We start from the raw sequence: 21,478 nt of genomic DNA on the forward strand, positions 1-21,478 counted from the left end.
GGTTAACCTGTGGCACCACCAGAATAAGGAGACCTGAGGTATTCACAGCAACTAAGTCAAAGCTTATGCATTTCTAGTTTACTCTCACTGAACTCCAGGTCAGGTATTAGCTTCATCTCAGAGAGGAGGAAAAGCGAAACCCAAGATGCTGTTCACCCAGTATATGGCTGGCTACTTGCCTACTTGCTTTACCTGTGCAGTTCTGAACTCTCTGCCCTCATTGTTCCTCCTGAACTCACTTTCTCTGCACAGCCATTACAGCCCTCCACTATGAGCCACATTAGTGGCACGTGCAGCTGTGAGCTCCCACTCCAGCTCCTGCATCCTTCCGTCTAGGCCGCAACAGACCATGCTCTAGAAGCATGTTCTACTCACTTCATTTCCTTGCTCAAAACCTCCAACAAAGTCCTCGATTCTCATTGCAAGGTTCAAATGCTCAAATGGATTTTCTCCCATAAGCCTTTATCAAACACCCTTGAATTTTGTCCGAATGGGAATCCATGCTTTGATCTAGGCATTCTGACTTATCCTCTCCAACCCTGAATGGAAAACTGATTTTCTCTCTCTCTCTCTCTCTCTCTTTTTTTTTTTTTGGTTTTTTGAGACAGGGGTTCTCTGTGTAGCCTTGGCCTTGGCCATCCTGGACTCACTTTGTAGACTAGGCTGGCCTCGAACTCACAGCGATCTGGCCTGCCTCTGCCTCCCGAGTGCTGGGATTAAAGGCGTGCATACCAGCGTCTACGCAGGCCTGAATTCCTGCTGCTGCTAATACAAGGCGGGAATGGATTACATCCTTAACAGGAAGCCCAGCTTCTCCTCCTCAGCACATCTGTACCTTGTTTTATCATTTACCTAAGAAGCATCAGGTGCTGGGCACTGTGAGAAGTTATGGAATGCAGAGATGAACACAATATAACTTTTTCTTTAGAAGCTTTGGAAAGTCAGGAAGGCTTTTGATAACAAGGATACCTACACAGGCTGAGTGAAATGATACAACCTGCGAAAATGAACAAATATGCATACAGTCTATCTTACTGGGTTTCATTGGGGAATCTGAGTGACACAGCAAAGGGTATAGATCTAGAATTCCCCACTCAGGGTGTTTTACAGGCCACAATAAAACAAGCATTTTAAAACTGAAAGGTGCTATGCAAACTTAGGTTATGATTAATTAATTTGCTTCCTATCTGCCTCTTGGATTTAATTGACCATATGAACTGCTGGACTGTTTTATGAGACACATAAGCAGATGGTAAAAATTTAGCAGAATAAATGTTAGATCCAAGTTTTACTGCCTACTTAATCTCTAAGTAATGCACGCCCATCTCCTACAACTGTGGAAGGAGAACGAGGAACAAAACTCATGACACTGTTAGCAACAGCTGGCAAACCGGTAAGACTCTAACAGGACACAACTCAGCTCAAGGCTGTGGTCTAATTGGGATGAGGAGTGGATCTGTCAGAGAGCTAAAAGGGAGACTCTGGGGTCGGGGTGGGGATGGGAGAAGATAACACTTTCCTTTCCCTTAGAGGCTGCAAAACCACACAGGTAAGAAGGGGGAAGGGATGAGAAACAGAAGCAATGGAAAGAAAACCCACGGCGACTTGAGAATGAGCTGGCTGAACTTTGACTGCGTCTTCTAATGGCCAGGCAGTGAAGAGAATGAAGAAGGTGCCTCAGCGCCACCTGCCTTCTAGCGGGGCTGAGGGTGTGGGTGGGATGACACACGTGCACACACATCCTCTCAGAGAACAGGTGAGACAGAGTCACTTCTGGCAAAAAGTAGCGAAGTACAAAGTATGACCCAGATTCAAACATGAGCAGCAACTAGAAATGGACCCAGGCTAGACTGAGCATGATGCCAATGTAGCAAATACAAACACAGCTCAGGATTTAAAATAAAATATCGCAAGTAAGAATTCCAATTTCTAGGGATATATAGATTAATAGTGGTAACAAATCAATTTACTAGATAAAGAAGCAAGATTTAAGCCCCACCCCACCCCCTCCTCCCCCAAATCAGGATTTCTCAGTGCAGCCCTGGCTGTCTCAGAACTTACTCTGTAGACCAGGCTGGCCTTGAACTCAAGAGATCTGAATGCCCTTGCCTCCTGAGAGTGCTAGGATTAAAGGTATGCACCACCACTGCCCAGCCAGTAATGTAAGTACTTACTTTATGTTCTTAAAACACCTTGAAAAGAAAATAATATCACAATCTACCTCCTCCCGTGAGTTCCACTTAAAAGGATTTGTACAGGGAAACTTACAGCTTAGACATAGAAGGAAGAAACTCTGAAAGTCAAATGCCTTAGTGTCTAACTTGAAAAGCTAAAAAAAGGGCTTAAGATGCAGCTCAGTGTAGGACACTGGCTGCTCTTTCAGAGGACTGGGTTAGACTCCCAGCACCCGAACAGCAGCTTACAACCACCTGCAACTCCAGTCCCAGGGCATCTGATGGCCCCTCCTGGCCTCTGAGGGCACGGTATATACACATGGTGTACAGACATTCAGGCAGACACCCAACACATAAAATAAACTATAAAGGAGAGGGAGTCACATACAGGTAGGGGCAAGACAGTGAAGGCTAGAATGTGACAGTAAGCATTCAGACTGGGGATACAGCTCAATTGGGTACAATGCTTGCCTTGCTAGTGTGAGAGCCTAAATTCAGTCCCCAGAACTGAAGTGAAAAACCCAAGCATGATGGTAGATGCCTGTAATCCCAGCTCTGGGGAAGCCTGCTGGTTGGCCAGCCTCACCTAAGCAGTGAGCTCCAGGCCAAGGAAAAAACATGAGTAGCTCCCGAGGAAGCACACCTGAGTTTCTTCTCTTGTCTCTACATGCAGGGACACGCGTATATGGCACATATGTGTGCCTGCATGAACATACTCCCACATCCTCACACACAAACAAATAGAATTCTTAATTTTTAGACTGATCAAAGAAGACATAAATTATCAAAACTAAGGTTGAATCAGGCACGTTGGCGCACGCCTTTAATCACAGTACTTGGAAGGCAGGGGCAGGTGCATCTCTGAGAGTTCTCAAGGCCAGTTACATAGCAAGTTACAGGCAAGCTACGGCTACACAGAGAAATCTTGTCTAAAGAAAAAAAGGGTGATGTGGTGTGTGTGGTATGGGAGGGGGCAAGAGGGGGAGAGAGTGAGGGAGAAGGAGCATGCTGGGAATGGTGGCATACTCCTGCTATCTCAGCAGGTGGGAAGAGGAGACATGAGTCCCGCATTAGAAGTTCCTATCCATCAGGTGTATACCACAAGACTTTGTCTTAGAAAACAAAGTATCATTATAAACTCTAGAAAATAAAAAGGGATCATATATAGTTATGAATAAATTATCTTGAGATAAAGTATATAGCCCAGGCTGATCTCGAATTCCCTAGGTCCCCAGGAATGACCTTAAATACCTGACCCTCCTCTCACCTCTGAAGGCTGGGTTATAGGCATGCACCATGCCACTTTTATGCAGTTCTGAGGAATCGAACCCAGGGCTTCATGGGTTGTAAGGCAAGCTCTCATCAGCTGAGTTATATTCCTAGTAGTTTTATATTTACGAAATTATCAACTTAGAGGAAATAGTTTCGCAGAAAGACACCAAAAAGACCAAAACTGTCAAAGAATTAGATATGAAATAAAAAACAAACAAAATCCCCCAGCAAATACAAAAACTGTTAAATAGTCTAGAAATAGAGTTACATAAAAAGACTCGGAAACATACTATTATTTTTTCTTTTGGTAGAAACAGGTGTTCTATTAAGTCTGTGAATTCATTACCATTTGAAAGGTAACTGGAACACAGCTGACACAGCAGCCTGTACATTCCATTTCCTGAACAAATGCTGTAAGAAGCCTCTTGTTACTTCTTAGTCCCAGACTCTTCCTTCAAACCAACTTCCCATTAAAGCCCATTGCGTATAGGTATAAAATTATGTGCCTACACAGAAGTAATCATCATTGGAAAGACAGCATGTTTTCAAGAAAATAAGCCCGACCCCAATGGAGATGTCTAATATCTATAAAAATAAAATGAATGCCTTTGCAGATTCCATCCACTTTTACACAACTTCAGGTTTTAGTTTCTGGAAGTGCATCTTACCCAGATGCATAGAGCATGAATAAAGTGCCCCTCCACTAATCTGAGACCGAGGAAGAATGAGATCTAAACACAAGAGACAGCTCGATACAGACAACAGAACATTTCAACATTTGGAATCAAACCCTACAGATAATATGATGTGGTCATGATAGGTCTGTGAGATACATATCCGTGGTTAGCTTCGGACATTTTCTTTTCCTTTATTAAGTGGCAAGGGGTGGAGCTGTACTAGAAAACCAAGTACAGAGTTTGTACATTTTTCTAATTGTGCTAGAAAATTATCATAGACTAAAAAACAAAGCCATTATGGCTGCTATGCAGCCTAGACAGGCTCCAGTAAGTATATGGGCAACACAAACTGGACTTGCTTTCTTCATTTATTTATTTATTTAGGGAGACAGTTGCAACGATGGAGAGGTGAACCTGGGAGGACTGAAAAGTGAGGGTGCATTATCTGTATTCCCAAATAATCAATAAAATATTATGTTGATAAAAAGAAAAGTCAGGCAGAGGTAACTTGAGAATTGTGTAATGCATGTGTGCCATCACTGAGTTACCTCTAGCCCCTTTGTACTTTTAAGTTTGAGACAGGGTCTTGCCAGTGAATCAAGGCTGCCTTTGAATTCTCTTTGTAGCTCCAGGAGACCTTGAATTATGGCAACCCATCTGCCTCAGATTCCTGGGTTGCAAGGATATAAGGCTGTGCTACCAGGCCTATCAGGAATTCTTGTAATGTTCCTGATAGCTTTCTAGGTGGGTACTGTGGCCTTCATTTTCTTCTATTTCAAGGGAAAGGAACTTTAAATAACTTGCCTAGCATCATCCTTCTGAGGCCAGGCTGTGATTTAAACTTGTCACCCGAATCAACCCCAAGCAACTGGCAACTGCTGCCTGGGGGAAGGCGAGAAGAGCTGAGGTGAACACGGCTGTGGAACTGTGTTTGCTGAACTCCTAATGACTAAGGGTGGAAATGAAGGGCAAGGGGCCAGTGGTGCCTGGCTTTTGCTTAAGTGACTGAGTGACTTGGTAGTGTAAGTATACAGAGAAGGCTTGTAAATTAAGAAAAAGGGGTTTTAGGACTCAAACCCAGAACACTGCAACATCTGGAATTTGGACAAGAGGAAGGGGACCCATCAGAACACCCACTGCTGAGTACACACACAGGAGGGAGGGACAAGCCAAACGACCCAGAGCTGGGGACAGGAGGCACGTGAGGCTGTACAGATGAGAGCTGGGTGCTGGGGACTCACATGATGGAAAGTACAGGAAGGCTGCTTTGGGGCAGTGACAGTGAGGTTTAATTTGAACTCCCCATTGTCTAGCCACAAGGCTTAGGGAAGAACAGCCAGTACTTGCGCGTTATGCAGTGAAATACAAAATGCTAAGCTAACTCAAAGGGCTTTCTTTCTCTTTCCTGAGAAAGGTGAAGATTTCACACATCGTGCTACCTTGTGGCTCCTCCTTCACGTACCGTGAGAGATCCGTTCTGGTTGCTGGGTGAACTGCTACTCTGCTCTCCATGGGGCTGTGTGCTCCCGTAGAGTGTCAGGTTATGTTCACTGGTCTGGCCGGCATAGTCCTGAGTGTGTGGCACTCCGTATTCTGTGGGAATTCCATTCTGTGGAGGTGGTGGAAACGGGATGGTGGTAAAAGGCTGAACCATTGCGTCAGGAGTTGTTGTTGGCTCCTGGTTACCCTAGAGCAAGGGGCAGAAGAGAAAGAAGAGTGAGTAAATAACTCTTCATTATAAAACCACTTTCAAGGTAAATATACAGGACTCTTGGCATGCTCTTCCACTGTCCCCACTCAGGAAAAAACTGCTTGGATCATCAGATACATTTCTTTTTCTTTCTTTCTTTCTTTCTTTCTTTCTTTCTTTCTTTCTTTCTTTCTTTCTTTCTTTCTTTCTTTCGAGATAGGGTTTCTCTGGGTAGCCTTGGCTGTCTTGGAACTCACTCTGTAGACCAGGCTAGCTCTGCCTGTGAACTCAGCCTCTGCCCGAGTGCTGGGATTGAAGGCGTGTACCACCACCGCCTGGTGGTAACTTTCACTCTTAAAAAATTTTTAACTTAATTTTACGTGTGAGTGTTTTGCTGCAAGCACTATGATACATGTGGAGGTAGGATGACAATGTGATTCCATGTCCTCCTTTGATATGAGTCCCTGGAATCAAACTCAGATTTGGTGACAAGCACCTTTACCACTGAGCCATCTTGGCAGCGCAGAGTTTTAGTTCTTGAGCTTCTTTCCAAATCATTTGGTGGTCTGCCTGTACCGACAGTTGCCAGACCACACTGCTTCCAATGTCTTTAGAGGACTGACTGGCCTGAAGACTGATATGCAACAGACAAAAATTCAAAGTCAGGTGGATCAGTAGACGAGTGAGCCTAAGTACTGCCTTTTTGAAATCTTCAGAAAGGGTCTACTAAGAAACACAGGATTTCTTTAAGACTGTCAAATACAAATAGCCAAAATACTATGAATGTAACATATATATAATTCCTGATTGTTTCATGGTTCTTTTTGCTGTAGGTAGTTTATTGTATATATATGTAATAATATAAATGCATATGTAAAAATATTTAATAAGATAAGAAAAAAGTCATTGTTTTTTAATAAAATAAATTGTAATTTTAAAAAAGAAAAAGAAACACACAGGGCTTACAGACACAGTCTCTAAGGTCAGATCAGTGGCTAAGGGACTGCCTCTAGCTTTCATGAACTCTAACCTCCATTCTCCAGCCCATCCTGATGGGAATGAGACTGTGACACACAAGTACACAGTATGAGTCATCCCACAGGGCCATTCCTGACAGAGTTGGCTCAGTCAACACCAACTAGTGTAGGAGATGGGGAGAGAGGGAATGTTTCTAGGACACACCTGTAGTCTAAGCCCTGCAGAGATGCAACCACAGTAGGACTCTGTCTTCCATAAGAGGGGTACAATCCACCATCAGGTCAGGAATACTTTTTACTTAGACATGTGACTGACAGCAATACTTTTTCAATTTTCTGCTAAAACCAAAACTATTTATGCTAAGAGGACAGACTCAGGATAAAGCTTTATGTTTTATAGTATTTGCTCAGCCAAATATATTATGGTTGCTGTTTTTATTAGAAATATAAAGTCATTTAAATTCTTTTTTATTTTTTTGGTTTTTCACACAGGGTTTCTCTGTGTAGCCTTGGCAGTCCTGGACTCGCTTTCTAGACCAGGCTGGCCTCGAACTCACAGCCATCCACCTGCCTCTGCCTGTCTTGTGCTGGGATTAAAGGTGTGCACCACCATGCCCAGCTATTTAACATTCTTAATAATAAAAAACAATTAAGAATGTTTTAAAATCAATTTTCAGTTCAAAGTTTTAAGTTTAAAGGGAAATACAATGGCTCTCACCCAACCTATCATAGTAGATATGATTACCTCTACTTATAGGAAATGCTTTGAAAATATTTGTATTATTTTCAAGATTTACGTGCATGTATGTATGTTTGTGTGTATGTGCATGCAGAAGGCAGAAGAGGGTGCTAGACACTCAGGAGCTAGAGTGGTTGTGATCTGCCTGATGTGAGTGCTGGGAACTCAACTCAGATCCCTGGAAGACCAATGTGCTACTTTCTATTGCTGGGACAAAGCAACTCAGGGGAGGAAAGAGTTCATTTCACTTTATAGTTTAAAGTCTGTCATGGAGGGAAGACAGTGCCCTTGACTTAACCAAGTGAAGAAGACCACTCCTGACATTAACCTTGCACTTCCACATGAATGTGCATACACCAGGTTGTGCTCGTGCGTGCACATACACACACAAAGCCGAGAAAGGCAAAAAATACAATCTAGAAGCAATTTAGTTTGTAGGGTTTAAAATATGGCTCGGCAGTTAGGCGCACTGGCTGCTCTTCCAGAGGTAAGAACCTGGAAGCAGGAACTGATGGAGGAATACTGCTCACTGGCTCCTTGTGGCCTGCTCGGCCAGCTTTCTTATGAAATCCAGGACCGCCTACCCAGGGGTGTCACCGCCCACGGTGGGCTGGGGCCTCCCACACCAATCAAGAAAATGGCCAAGACTGTTTCCAGGCCAGTCTGATAGAGGTGAGGTCCTCAGGCGAAGTCTCCGTTTCCCAGGTAACTCTGGTTTGTGTCAAGGTGACAGAGACTAACCAGTACCAACAGCGCATGTTCTTCACCAAGAGCCACATGCTTTATATTCACACCTGGAAAAGTGAACCATTATCATCTTCCTAGGATAAAGTCCACGTGATATAGGAAAGAGAATTTTTATTGTCTTTCCATTCATTTTTTTCAACTTCGTTCTAATTTTTCTATTTTGTAATCCTGACTCCAATTTATAGACATAATCTAAACAGCAGGCTGCAAATCCTAAAGGCCCACTAATCCCAGTCTCCCCATCATAAAATAAATAAATGTGTAAAAGAATATCCCCCCAGTGTAACTGGGATACCAAAAATATTTTTTGTTTTTAAGCATTTTACAAATGTCACCTTTATTCCCTGGGATTTGCTTAGGTAGGGTCAGATTTCAAACTTGACATCTCCTAAATCAAATTAATCAACAGGCCTGGGAAGATGGCTTAGTAGTTGAAGGGCCTGGGGCTGGGGCAGCAGAGACAGGAGGATCCCTGAGGCTGCTGGCCAGCCAGTCTTGCCAAATGGTGAATCTCAGGTTAGATTAGAGATCCTGTCTCAAAACTAAGGTGAAAAGCAATGGAAGAAAACACTGTATACCAACTTACAGCCTCGACACGCATGCAGATATACAGAAGGACATTTATGTGTACACACCCACAGACACAGACATACATGTGTACACCGAAAAAGATATATGAAAAGCTCTCAGCTGGGAGCCTGACTGAATACAGAGGCCTATTAGTTAGATCTGTTGGCAAAGTAAGTGTTGCCCATGACTATGACAAAAGAAACAATGCACCTACTTAATTGTTACCACAGAAAGATAAGGAAAGAGTGATAGATTTAAAATCTGGAAGCAGGGCTGGGGAGGTGGCTCAGCAGTCGATCACTCCACCTGTCTTGTAAATGTGAGGGTCCAAGTTTGGAAACTCAGAACCCAGTGATGTTGGCTGTTCTGGTGGCTGGCCTATAACTCCAGGCTTAAAAGCAGATGCTGATCCCTAGAGCATGCTGACTAGCTGGTCTGGCCCTGTCTGCAAGCTCTGGGTTTGAGTGTGACCCTACCTCAAAGGATACAGTAGAAAAGCAAGTGAGGAAGACTCTCGACATCACTCCTGGACCTCTACATACACATGCACCCACACAGGTATGTGCATCCCCCACATATGAATACAGATACTTACAAATGCAAACTATACACACATATACATAAAGAAGAAAAAAATTTTTTAAAATCTAGAATCAGTTTTAAAAGTGCTTTGTAAAGCCGAGGAAACAGCTCAGCAGTTAAAAGCATTGGCTGCTCTTCTAGAAGATCCAAGTTCAATTCCCAGCACCCACAAGGCAAATCACACTTGTTCCAGAGGATCCAACACCTCTTCTTGCCTCCCAAAGGCATTAGGCACACATGTGGTGCACAGACACATATACACACAAACACCTACACACATAAACTAAGATAATTTAAAAGACGTTTATAGAAGAATGATGAAGCAAATGCAGAAGAATAGAGCAGCCAATCACACATGGAAGACAAAACAATGGTAATGTGCTAGACCTGTAGCAAAATTAACTCTGGTCTTAGCTATATACTTAAAGCTACTCTGCTACCCTTAAACCTCTTCAGTATCTAAAATATTCTGTGTTTAAAAAACATCTAGAATCAGTTAAGTTATCTAATGTACTCTTCATAGTTTGTAAATGGCTAAGTTCCTTAAAAGGCTCACAAAATCAGATGAACTGATTATATAATAAAAGACCTACTAACTGAAAAATCTATTAGCACTAAAAAATGAACAGAATTGTTATTTGATTTCAATCATCAAGGATCCTTTCCTGCTACAGTCTCAAGAGTTAGCTAGGACACTGACCCCATAGGTCAGGAACCAATGCCACATACCGAACTTTCAACTTCCATAAACCCGTGTCTCATGTCTTTGCTGACAGCAGGTATGTTCATATTGTTTGGGCTTCACCCCCTACTCAGGAAGTATGCTTAAAAATCTAAGGGTTGCTGTCCTTTAAGGCAGCATGTGACGGGATGCAGAGGCTAACTTTTCTGTTATTCAGAAGCACTGCTTCTGAGGAGTGAAAGAGAGACAGCAGCAGTACCTGCCAGGCTTGTGCTTCTAGAAGGGTGGTGTCAGAAGGGACAGCTGTGAGAGAGGCAACAGCAGCTGCAAAAGCACACTTCCTGCAAGTAGAGGACCAGCTTCTTACTGGTGCCCATAGAGAGATCTAACACTACCTCTTCCCCACAGTGCAAACCGACTAAACTTCAGGCCTAACAGTTCTTGGAGAACTAAAGGACTGGACCTAACTAAGGCTGAGTGTGTTTGCTTTCACGCGACGTGCTGAAGCCACCAGTACAATCAGGCACTACTGAACAGTCAATACGATAAAAACAGGCTAAGCTGGGGCATACTGCAAGCTTACCTCTAAATCACCCCCCCCCACACACACACACAGACTTACTCAGAGGGAAATGACAATACAAATTTCTCCCCCGAGGCTGTGCTTTTCTATCTCACACATAAACGAATGAATATTTAAACAGGAGAATAAATATTTCAGAACCATCAGTTTACTAGGTTAAAAGAGACAAACTCTGTAGTGGTGGCAATGTCTCCAAAGTTCAGAAGCCCCCTTCCATTTACCCTGAAAGCAGCACTCAGAGGCCCAGACATCCATGGATCATGCCTTCCATGAGCAACAAGACTACCAACTCTGCTTCCACCAACACCCGCTGCTTGCAACTAAAAGCCCCTCCCCCATCCCCTTCCTGTCAAGTCTTGTCAACATGATTGATGGTTTATGCAATCTATAGATGTTGCTCACTTTTTCACTACAATTTAAATTAATTTAGTTTTTTCTTCATGGATAATTAAGTCAAAACTGGAAAATTATTAGGAATAGTAACAACTCTGGTTCAGAATAAAACACCGGGACAGAAATGCTTTCAGAATTATAAAAGAACTATGTTTTGGGCTGGAGAGATGGCTCAGCTATTAAAGGCTAGGCTCACAACCAAAAATATAAGATCTATGTTTTGTGGCGGTGCTCTACTGTAGTCTATTTGGTCCCTATTCTCTTCCCAAAACAAAAACCTGCATGTGTCCACAATCACAAGTCTAGTTTGGTTTGGACATTCTCTATTTTGCAAGTCAAGTCAGAAATGAACTACAGATTTCTTCATTCTAAGGTTTTCCCTTAGTGAGGGGCTGATGGGCATACGGTAGCATTTCTTTAGACAGCTGAGGAAGAAGCTGAGGCGCCGGGTGTCCACTAGAAGCTGGGGTCCTGGGGCTGTGCTATATACCACAGGGAAGGAAGAGAATAGCACGAGGGCTGGGAACGCACACAGAGTTGGAGGCCAGCCTCGGCTACGTGGGACTCCGTATCAAAAACAGAGGACTACAGAGATGAATGGGTAAGAGTGCATACTGCTTTTGCAGGGGACCTGTGTCCAGTTCCTAGCACTCACACTAGGAAGCATGTACCTGCTTGTAACTTCAGCTCCTAGGGACCAGGGGCCTCTTCCAGACTCCATGGGCAAAACACACACACACACACACACACACACATACACACACACACACACACACACACACACACACACACACACCCCGAGGTGGGGGGGAGGAGGGAGAGACAGAGAGAGAGAGAGAAGAAGAGAAGAGAAGAGAAGAGAAGGGAAGAGAAGAGAAGAGAAGAGAAGAGAGACTTAAAAATTTAAACATTAACTTGACTCATTGCTAAGAAGCTACCAAAATGATTCTTTGAAAATAGAGCTAGCTGTGCTCTGGTCTGCTCTGCTTAGTCAGCTCATTCTGGCCAAGCCTGTGTCATGACATAGACACAATTTCTGTTGTGGGCGACCACTACTAACTGGCCACACAGCCCTTGCCCTTGTGGAGTTTACTTTTAGTAGGGACAGAAAAATAACCAAAAACAAGCAAAGCAATGACCAAACAGACTGCTGGAAGGCAGGTGACAGGGGACTTCTACCGTCTACAGGAGGCCAGGAAAAGCGACATCTGGTCAAGTCTCTTTGGAGATCAAGGCAGCAAGATGTCTGTTTGGATAGAGGGACACCACAGACAAAAGAAACACAGTACAGAGGTCCAGAGCAAGAGACCCAGAGGCATGTGACTGGACTTGAATAGATAGGCAAGACACAGGGGCAGGTGATGAAGTGACGAAGGTGGTGGTGGAAACAGACCCAGCATTCTGGCTTGTGTGGTCTAAGCAAGAGCTCAGGCACAGAGGCAGTGTGGACAGGCAGGAGCACTAGACCCATCCCAAACACTACCTCAGAGGCAGTGTTTGAGATCCTGTGCTGCCCCCATCTCCCCACTTCTTTCTGTACACCAATTATTCTGTCAACATGCCCTGATCGGGCTAATCCACACAGTGTTTACTTTGTGGTTCAAGCATTTCTTCCTCTCTGGGCTCTTACTCATCCAAAACAGACCCCTCTTCTTATTCCACCCTAATACTTAACTTCCCTGGCCCTGTATCCTACTGTAATTTTACTTGTTTGCTGACCCACTGAGCTGTGGTTTTTCACAGAGCAGGAACACCCTAACCAGGTAAATACCCAGTTCCAATTCTTTCTAGGTCCAGTGACTACTGAAAACCTCTCAACCTTCCAATGGGTATTTTTTTAAACATAAAAAAGGAGTTACTGCCAGGCTTGGTGGTGCACGCCTTTAATCCCAGCACTCAGGAGGCAGAGGCAGGTGGATCTCTGTGAGTTTGAGGCCAGCCTGGTCTACAAAGAGTTAGTTCCAGGACAGCGAGGGCCGTTAAACAGAGAAACCCTATCTCAAAAAACCAAACCAAACCAAACCAAAAAGGAGTTACAATCTTGTATATATAAACTTTTGCTATTTCAAAAAACATCCAAATACTGACGATAGAACAGAAGAAAAACCACAGGGACAGGAGACTGCAGGAAGGGATAAGGAGCTTAGACTAAAGGCTTCCAACTCAGAAAAATCCGTGATAGTCATTTCTATGGTGTAGCTGGCAATTCATTTTCCCTTTTAAGTTTTATTTTGGGGGCTGGACAGATGGCTCAATGGTTCAAAAGCATTTCTTGTTTGTAAGAGGACACAAGTTTGGTTGCTACCATGACACCAAGTAGCTCACAACTGTCTGTAATACCAGGTCTAGGGTCTGATCCCCTCTTCTGGCTCCTGCACAGCACAGACACAGGCACACACACATAAATAAAAAGCAAAACCCCTCAACCCTTAATTTTGATTAAATGTGCCCATGCAGGTGACAGCAAACGAAACAGTTCAGAAGCTTGCAAGAAGCAGCAGACCTATCCCTCCCTCAGTCTTCTGGGGAATGGTCCTCTTCTAGCATCTCTTAAGAGGCAGAGGTCCTAGGCAGGGGGCCGGGATGCTCCTACACTTAGGGAAACCAACACACCACAGTGCATATGTAGCAGGACCTGAGGCTCCTGGAGAAGGGACAAGTGAGTTTGTTCCGTGCAAAGCGGGCATGAAACAGTGCTGTGCCAGCCTCTGATGGGGGAGGGAGCAGAGAGGGACACCCTTAGTCTCTCTGGAGACTGTTAGCCATCAATAAGCAACACCCAACACACTGCTTTGGAAGGCATTACTGCCTTGCCCTGAGATCTCTCCTGGTAACAATGTTAGCAGGTTTTGTCTCAGACCCAAGTGAAGGAAGTCAGTGTGTCTTCTATTTTACGCCTCGGGAGGTGTGAAGTCCAAGTTTCCTACCCTTCCTCTGCTCATCCTTTTCTGAAGTGTGCTGCTAGTCTTCTTAACTCTTCTCTGACACCAACATACTAGTGCTATGCATGATCTCTAAACCTACGAGGTTCCCTCAAGTTCTCTTCTGCTCCTCTCAGGTCAGGGTTTCTTTTTGTTTCCTTTGGCTCCTGGATGTTTAAAGTTCTTCTGGGACTGCCAAATATCTTCATGCTCCAGTGACCCAGGTGGAAGGGCCCATAACCCAGTGTGGTTTCCTTTACTCATCTGTTTTCTGATGAGATCTCACTCTGGAATGAAAATTCCAACTGGGAAATCAAAATGTGACAGGGACAGGAGAGCACCACAGGCTTCCTGTTAGTGTGGAATGTCATCTCTCCATTTACCAAGTATCATAGTAATGAATTCAGCTTCTACAGCTGAAGAGATGGCTCAACCGTTAAAGAGTGCATACTGTTCTTGCAGAGGACCCGAGTTTCTGTGTTGGGCTGTAACTCCAATTCTAAGGGGACCTGATGCTCTAGAGCCTCCATGGATACCTCCACATACCCAGCTCCAATCCCGGCGCCCCGCCTGTGACAAGTACACATATGCATAATTAATAATAATACATTTTTAAAAAAGAATGAAGAGTTGGAGAGATGGCTTAGCAGGCCAGAGTCCTTGCTGTTCTTCCAAAGGATTCAGGTTTGATTTACAACACTCTACACGGCTGTTCACAACCATCTCTTAACTCCAGCTCCAGGGGTCCAGTCCCCTTTTCTGATCCCCGTGGGCACTGAACAAGTGGTACACAGACACACATGCAGGTAAAACAGCCCCACACATAAGAATAAACTTGGATGTGGTGGAACGTGCCTTTAATCCCAGCACTCAGGAAGTAGAGGCAGGCAGATCTCTATGGGTTTCAGCCAGGTTGGTCAACATAGGGAGATCCAGGACGGTCAAGGCTATATAGTGAGGCCAGTCTCAAAACAAAACCATCCACAAACAACAACAACAATGAAACGATAGTATAATTAAACTCCCCAAATATGTTGATCAGGTTCTTTGAAGAGAAGCAATTGCTTGTTCACCTACCATGCCGAAGAAAAGGGTGGCATAGTAGGGAAATGTTTGGAGGGGTCTGCACAGTGCCAAGCACCTAGCACCCCATCTAAACCGAGCCCTGGGCTCATTTCCAGATTCATTTTGTGCTGGGTACACTGTCTTCACCAAAGCAGCCTCGTGAGTCTGCTGCCAGGCTCAAGCGCCTTCTTTTTAGCTAACATTTTGCCCAGAACTTTGTTTAGCCCTTGTTATCAGCTGTGGTACTACTCCCCACTTTTCAGACTTTGAAGAAACTTATGCATCTGGGCCAGGGTGATGGTTAGTGGGGAAAAGCACTTGCTGTGCAAGGAGAGTCCAGATCAGTTTACAGGAATCCATGTAAAGCCCAGACCCAGGACATGTGTCTGTAATCCCATGGGAGCTAGAGACAAGGGAATCCTCTGGATGCTTGTGAGCCAGTTGGCCTGGGGTAGATACACAGCTCAGCAGCAAACATGAAGAGAGACCCTGCCTCAAACAAGGCAGAAGACGAGTGCGGAAGCTGCATTCTGACCACCACACAAACACAAACATGCACGCTCACATGTCGTACACACACATACACACCCCAAAATTAATAAATATTTTAAAGATGAAATTTGGTACAATGAGGCTGTGGAAAGCAGAGCAACTCAGAGGAACATCAGAGTCAAGAGCATTCTGCGCCTCACAGTCCTAATGTCCCAAGACAGCGTGCTAGCAGTTATTCTAAGCCTTGACAGACAAAAGATTTCTAAGTGTCTAACCACTCTCAGAATACAAAAGAAAAATCAAGTATTTGCCAATTAAAAAGCCTCCTCCTTAATGAATGCAACAGTGGCCTAGACAAGAATGCAACCCAAAAAGGAAAATTATTTCTGTTGCCTCATTGATCTAACAAATGGATCAATAAGGCATGTCATGGCCTCTAGTCCTTCAGTCAGGAACAGCCATGAAATATAAACCAGTGATTGCAAGATTTAATCTTTGTTCACAGGACAAATCAGAGAAGCAGGCCATTTCCCCTGATCAAGACACACCCAGATTTTTCTCTACATTTCCTGTGAACAATCAAGCCAAGACTCAATTTTAAAAGGTGGTGGTAGTGTGGTCACTATCTATTTCCTCTCCTTATCTGAATTTCATCATCTGTATCAAAATCACAGTTATTAAAAAAAAAAAAAGTTCATTGGGTGGAATCTGGCCTAGAATCATGCCAGCATCACAGAGGAAAATGTATTTAAATAATTTTTAGCAAAGAATGACAGCCAGGGCTGGAGGAGTGATGGCTCAGTGGTTTAGAGCACTGGCACCCCTTTCTAAGAGGACTGGGGTTCAGTTCCCAGCATTCATGGTGGCTTATCACCATCTGTAACTCTAGTTCCAGGGGACCATCAGGCACTGCACATACAATACTCAGACACATGTGCATACAAAAGTCACACACGTAAAATAAAATAAGTGAAACTAAGAGGGGGGAGGGGACAAATAACAGGCTAATATACAAGTTGGACTCACGTCTCCCTTTCGGAAGGGAGACACAAAAGGCACCTGCCACTTGGGTCACTATAGGTCAGCCACTTGTTAGGCAGCAGGACACACAGAAGGGAACATGAGTTCTGGCCTCAGTCCTGCCTATACCAGGTGCCTGAGCAGCCCATGCCTCTCTGGAGTGTACTATGATATCAAACTTGGGATTTAGCAGCCTGCAGTTCTGTGATAAGGGGCCTTACTCAGGAAAAGAATCAAGTTTCTAGAAAAAGAAGAAATGCGTTTGGTATATTACCATGTAAAAGTAAGTGTTTTCTTCTGTAAGAGAGTCAGCAAAATGTTATTAAACAGTTTATCTGTTCTCCAGCTCAAACAGCTACAAGCTATTGCAGAGAGCCAATAAAGTTGGCCCTCCCTATCTGCAGGCACATCTATTCCCAATATGTAGAAAAAGATGAGTCAGTACTAAAGATACACAGGCCTTTCCTTCTCATCACTCTCCAGAGACTCAAGGCTAGCAACTGTTCAAAGCACTTACACTGCTTCAGGGACTATAACCCAGGGAAGGTCTGATGGCATGCATAGGGTTTACGTAAACACCTCACAGGGGTGGAACCAACTCTTTGGAGGCAGCTGGGTGCTGAGCATTCGTGGTCTCTCTCACACCTTGTACAGTGCTCCCCACATGACTTACTACACCCTTAGACTCTCAGCCACTGTGCTGATACAAAAGGTCAAGAAATAGTTACACCAAAGACATCTCCATAAACTTATGCTAGAACTTAAGGCTTTGAGAAAAGTAACACACTTCTCAAAGTATTGGGTAAGATGGCTTAAAGAAATTTACTAAGGGTAGAAAACTGCTAAGTAAAAGTTAAATACCAAAGCCCAGATTATTGTTTTGAGAAAGGTCTCACACAGCCTAGGCTAGCCTTCAACTCTCCAGATATACCAGGGATGACACTGAGTTCCTGATTCTCCTGCCTCTATTTCCCAAGTGCTGAGATTACAGGTATGCACACAATACTGTTTTTATGTGTGCTGGGGATCAAACTCAGGACGTTATGCATAGTAGGCAAGCACTCTACTGACTGAGCGCCAGCCCAGCCATGGTCTATATTCTTTATGCTGTACTTGATGTAATGTGGGACCATGGTGGAAGAAAGAGGGTAGCAAGACATTGGAAAGAGAAATCTAGGTTAAAATCCAGACTCTCTGATCGTGTACGAGTCATTCAGTCCCTCAGTGCTTCATGTTTTTCATCTGTAAAGTAGAAAAGGGGGTCATTGCCCATCAATGTACATGTAAGCACGGAGATCAGTCTACAAAACTCTTTGCTTGTGGCTTTAAAAACAAAATAAAAAAATATCAGGCAGTAGAGACTTTAGTCATCCAAAATACAAATCAGTCACTGAGTTAGAATCTTAAAATCCTCTGTGCTCTTTCCGCCGTAAACACTGACATTAACAGATACACATAAGGGAAGGGGAGCCTTGTTCTTCTCTTTACTAAAGACATAAAACACAGTTAAAGAAATTAATCACTGGTCCCTTGGACTACAGCTGTGCCTGCATCTTAGGTATTTTCTCTTAATGCTGCTTGAAATTGTTGTTCAGCTGATTTTCATGCACCAGCTAAGAATACACTAAATGAGACACTATTTTCATTTTTAAAAATCTCTCTTTTGCTTCCATTCTTGTTACCTCAACCCCAAATACAAAAAGCAAGAACACTTAGAAGACAATACAGTAGACAAAAAAGGCAGTGATCTCTCAGATAGGAGGGCAGGAAGGTGGGCTGTACAGCTGCTGCCTGGAGGATGAGGGGGGTGCTGAGCCAGAGCTGGTGGTCTCCAGGAAGTGAGCACAGTACAAGAGGTTTGAGAGGCAGGCCTAATAGGGGTCACTGTGGGCATCCTGGGGAAGCTAAAGCTGTCCAGAGACTCAAAAGACCACACGCCCCAACTTACTAGCTGTCCTGTGCATGAGCGGAATAAGAGACTGGAGAATGAGCCACCTCAAAGAAACCCAGAGAATAAGGCTAGGCACCTGAGATGTCAGGGAAGGACCTGCTCTTAGCCACAACAGAAAACCCGATGCATTGGTTAGAAATTCCCATTTTGCTCTGTAGCAGGGACAATTTGCCAGAGACTAAACAGCTCTGGTTCTGTCTAACAATGCTTTAAAACAAGACCAAGAGGACTGTATTACTTCTAAGAAACCTAGCTGTGTGAAACTCAAAAATAAAGCTTGAGTATTTATAAAATTAAGAACAACCACACCCATAAGGTATATTCACTGTGTCTAGAATTCAACTAGTTCACAGGCTTGCAAAGAAACAGGAAAACACAAGCCTGTCACACTGAGAACAGATCTACACCAACACACACCCAGAGTGAACAGTGAAGGGAGCTAAGGCATCTGCACTCTCTGTGTTTGCGATGTGAAGAGAAAACACAAGCACCTTGAGAGGCACAAACAAGATCCGTGTTAAAATTCTAGATTTGGAAATTGGATTAGACTAATGACAATTAGGCTCTGCATAACAGAAAAATCAGTGTGCATAATGCATCACAGTAAGAATTGTAAAAGTAAACACATAATGACAATTAGGCTCTACACAGCAGAAAGATCAGTGTGCATAATGACATCACAGTAAGAACTGTATAGGTAAACATAAGGGGGTAAGCACATGCACACCCCCAAGAACAGTAAGCCCTGAAAATAACACGAAATGATCTGAAACATATCTAGGTTGGCAGCTTTTCAAAAACACTACACAAAGGCTCTAACTTTAAGGCAACCTGAATGTGGGGAAGGGAAGGGAGATGGCCGGGCAGCCGTTTATACCCTTACCCTTCCTTCCTTGTTTGCCATCTTCTTCCTCCCTCCCTCCCTGCTAACTTCTGGGAGGTTGAGTGGCCTATGCCCCTGAGTCTCAGGCTACCCTGGATATACTCAGCTTTCTACTAGGACACCTGCAAGTTCTGTAGCGGCACATCCCCCATCTGTCTTCTAGCTAAGCAAAGCGTCAAGAACACATCACTGAATCAGATCTGGTGATGGACACTGGTGACTTAGCCCCAATCCCTAGAGTCTGGCATGAGAAAGAGTCAGACAACGTGCTCTAGCTATAGGTGTCAGAGGAGTGGCTTCCAGGAGAGCTACACAGAGGCCAAGGAAGCAGAGAGAGGCATACCTCTGTTAGGCAAGCTTTCTAAACTAGAGAGCTTTTCAGTGACTCCTGAACAACAAAAACAAAGCTGAAGGGAAAGAAGTATTCTGGTTTAAAATAATGATACACGAAAAATAGTAAGGAAATACTGGCTCTAGGGTGGAAGAAAAATATTCATGTGAGGGCAAAGGTCAAATTTTTAAAAAAATTATTTATTTATTCATTTTATGTGTATGAGTGCTCTATCTGCATGTACACCTGCAAGCCAGAAGAAGACATTAGATCACATTATAGATGGCTGTGAGCCACCATGTGGTTGCTGGGAATTAAACTCAGGACTTCTGGAAGAACAGTCAGTGCTCTTAACCACTGAGCCATCTCTCCAGCCTGGTCAACAGTTTCTTTTCTCTTAAAGAATACGACTTAAGCAGGGTATGGTGGTGCACACCTTTAAAATCAGCACCCAGGGAAACATAGGTAGGCAGATAGCATTGAGTTCAAGGCCAGCCTGGTCTACAAATAAGTCCAGGACAGCCAAGGTTACACAGGGAAACCCTGTCTAAAAAACCATGAAAAATATGATTTAATTTGAAAAAGACTGTGATTTAATTAAGAGAGAGAGAATCACAATGTAATTATATTTCTCCCTTCCCTTTGTTCCCTTTAAACCCTCCCATATGCCCCTTCACATTTTCCTTTAAATTTATGGCTTCTTTTTTCACTAATTGTTATTGCATGCATATATGTGTATACTTACACATTCCTAAATATACCCTACTATATAATGTTGCTTGTGTATATGTGTTTAGGACTGGCCATTTGGCACTGGACAACCAACTGGTGTGCTCTTCCCTGGGGAAGGCCTCCTTCCCACTGCCAGCTTCCGTCAACTGGCTATAGCTCTCTGTGTAGGAGTGAGGCCTCCAGAGTTTCTCCCTGCCCACCTTGCCAATGTGCACTGTGTCATCATTGTTCAGCTCACATTTGGGCAGTCATGTTGGTGAGACCTTAAAAAGGCTTCTTTTAAAGAGAGATTCAAAGTGGCCTGTCAAACTGCTCAGAAGTATGCCACTATAATCAACCTACACAGGAAAACCTAACCCATGCTTAAACCATACCAAGGACCTGTACCCCGGGGGTCAGCAAACTGTCTGTGGCCTGAACCCTGCCCACCCCTCCTGGCTTTACAGCAAACCAAGTGCAGTGCTTTGAATGAGCATGGCCCTGTGGCTCATAGATTTGATCACTTGGTCCCCAGTTGATGGAGCCATTTGAGAAGGGTTTGGAGGTGTGGCCTTGCTGGAAGAGGTGTGTCACTGAGGGTGGATTAGGAGTTTTCAAAAGCTTAGAACATTCTAGTTAGCTTTCTCTGCCTCACGCTAGTCTCTCAAGATGCGAGTCCTCAGACACTGTACCAGCACCATGCCTATCTGCTGAATGCTGCCAAGCTCTTTCCCATGATGGTCATAGATTCTGATCCTTTAAAACTATACGCCCCAAATAAATGCTTTCTTTTATAAGCTGCCTTGGTTATGGTGTTTTAGCATATTAGAAAAGTAACTAAGACACCAAGCAAACTTTTACCTTTATAAATAGCTGAAAGTAGGGGGCTGGAAAGATGGCTCAAAGGTCCTGAGCTCAATTCCCAGCAATAGCACGGTGGCTCACAACCATCCATAATGATATCAGATGCCCTCTTCTGGCCTGCAGGTGTACATGCAGGCTAAATACTATATAAATA

At 43.9% G+C, this 21,478-nt stretch overlaps 1 protein-coding gene across 37 annotated transcripts in view; it reads right to left on the reverse strand.

Annotated features, from left to right (window-relative positions):
• Rbfox2 (RNA binding fox-1 homolog 2) overlaps positions 1-21,478 on the reverse strand; it is a 271,178-nt gene that overhangs the window by 83,410 nt on the left and 166,290 nt on the right. For 13 of the 37 annotated variants that reach the window (XM_051159857.1, XM_051159888.1, XM_051159877.1 and 10 more), the window contains one exon: positions 5,586-5,810. The exons of the other annotated variants lie outside the window; for them this stretch is intronic. In XM_051159857.1, coding sequence (XP_051015814.1) covers positions 5,586-5,810 — 225 coding nt within the window. The remainder of the gene's footprint in view (positions 1-5,585; positions 5,811-21,478) is intronic. 37 annotated transcript variants of the gene reach the window in all.

This window comes from Acomys russatus, chromosome 17 (assembly GCF_903995435.1).
Source record: "Acomys russatus chromosome 17, mAcoRus1.1, whole genome shotgun sequence".
Taxonomy (NCBI): Eukaryota; Metazoa; Chordata; class Mammalia; order Rodentia; family Muridae; genus Acomys; species Acomys russatus.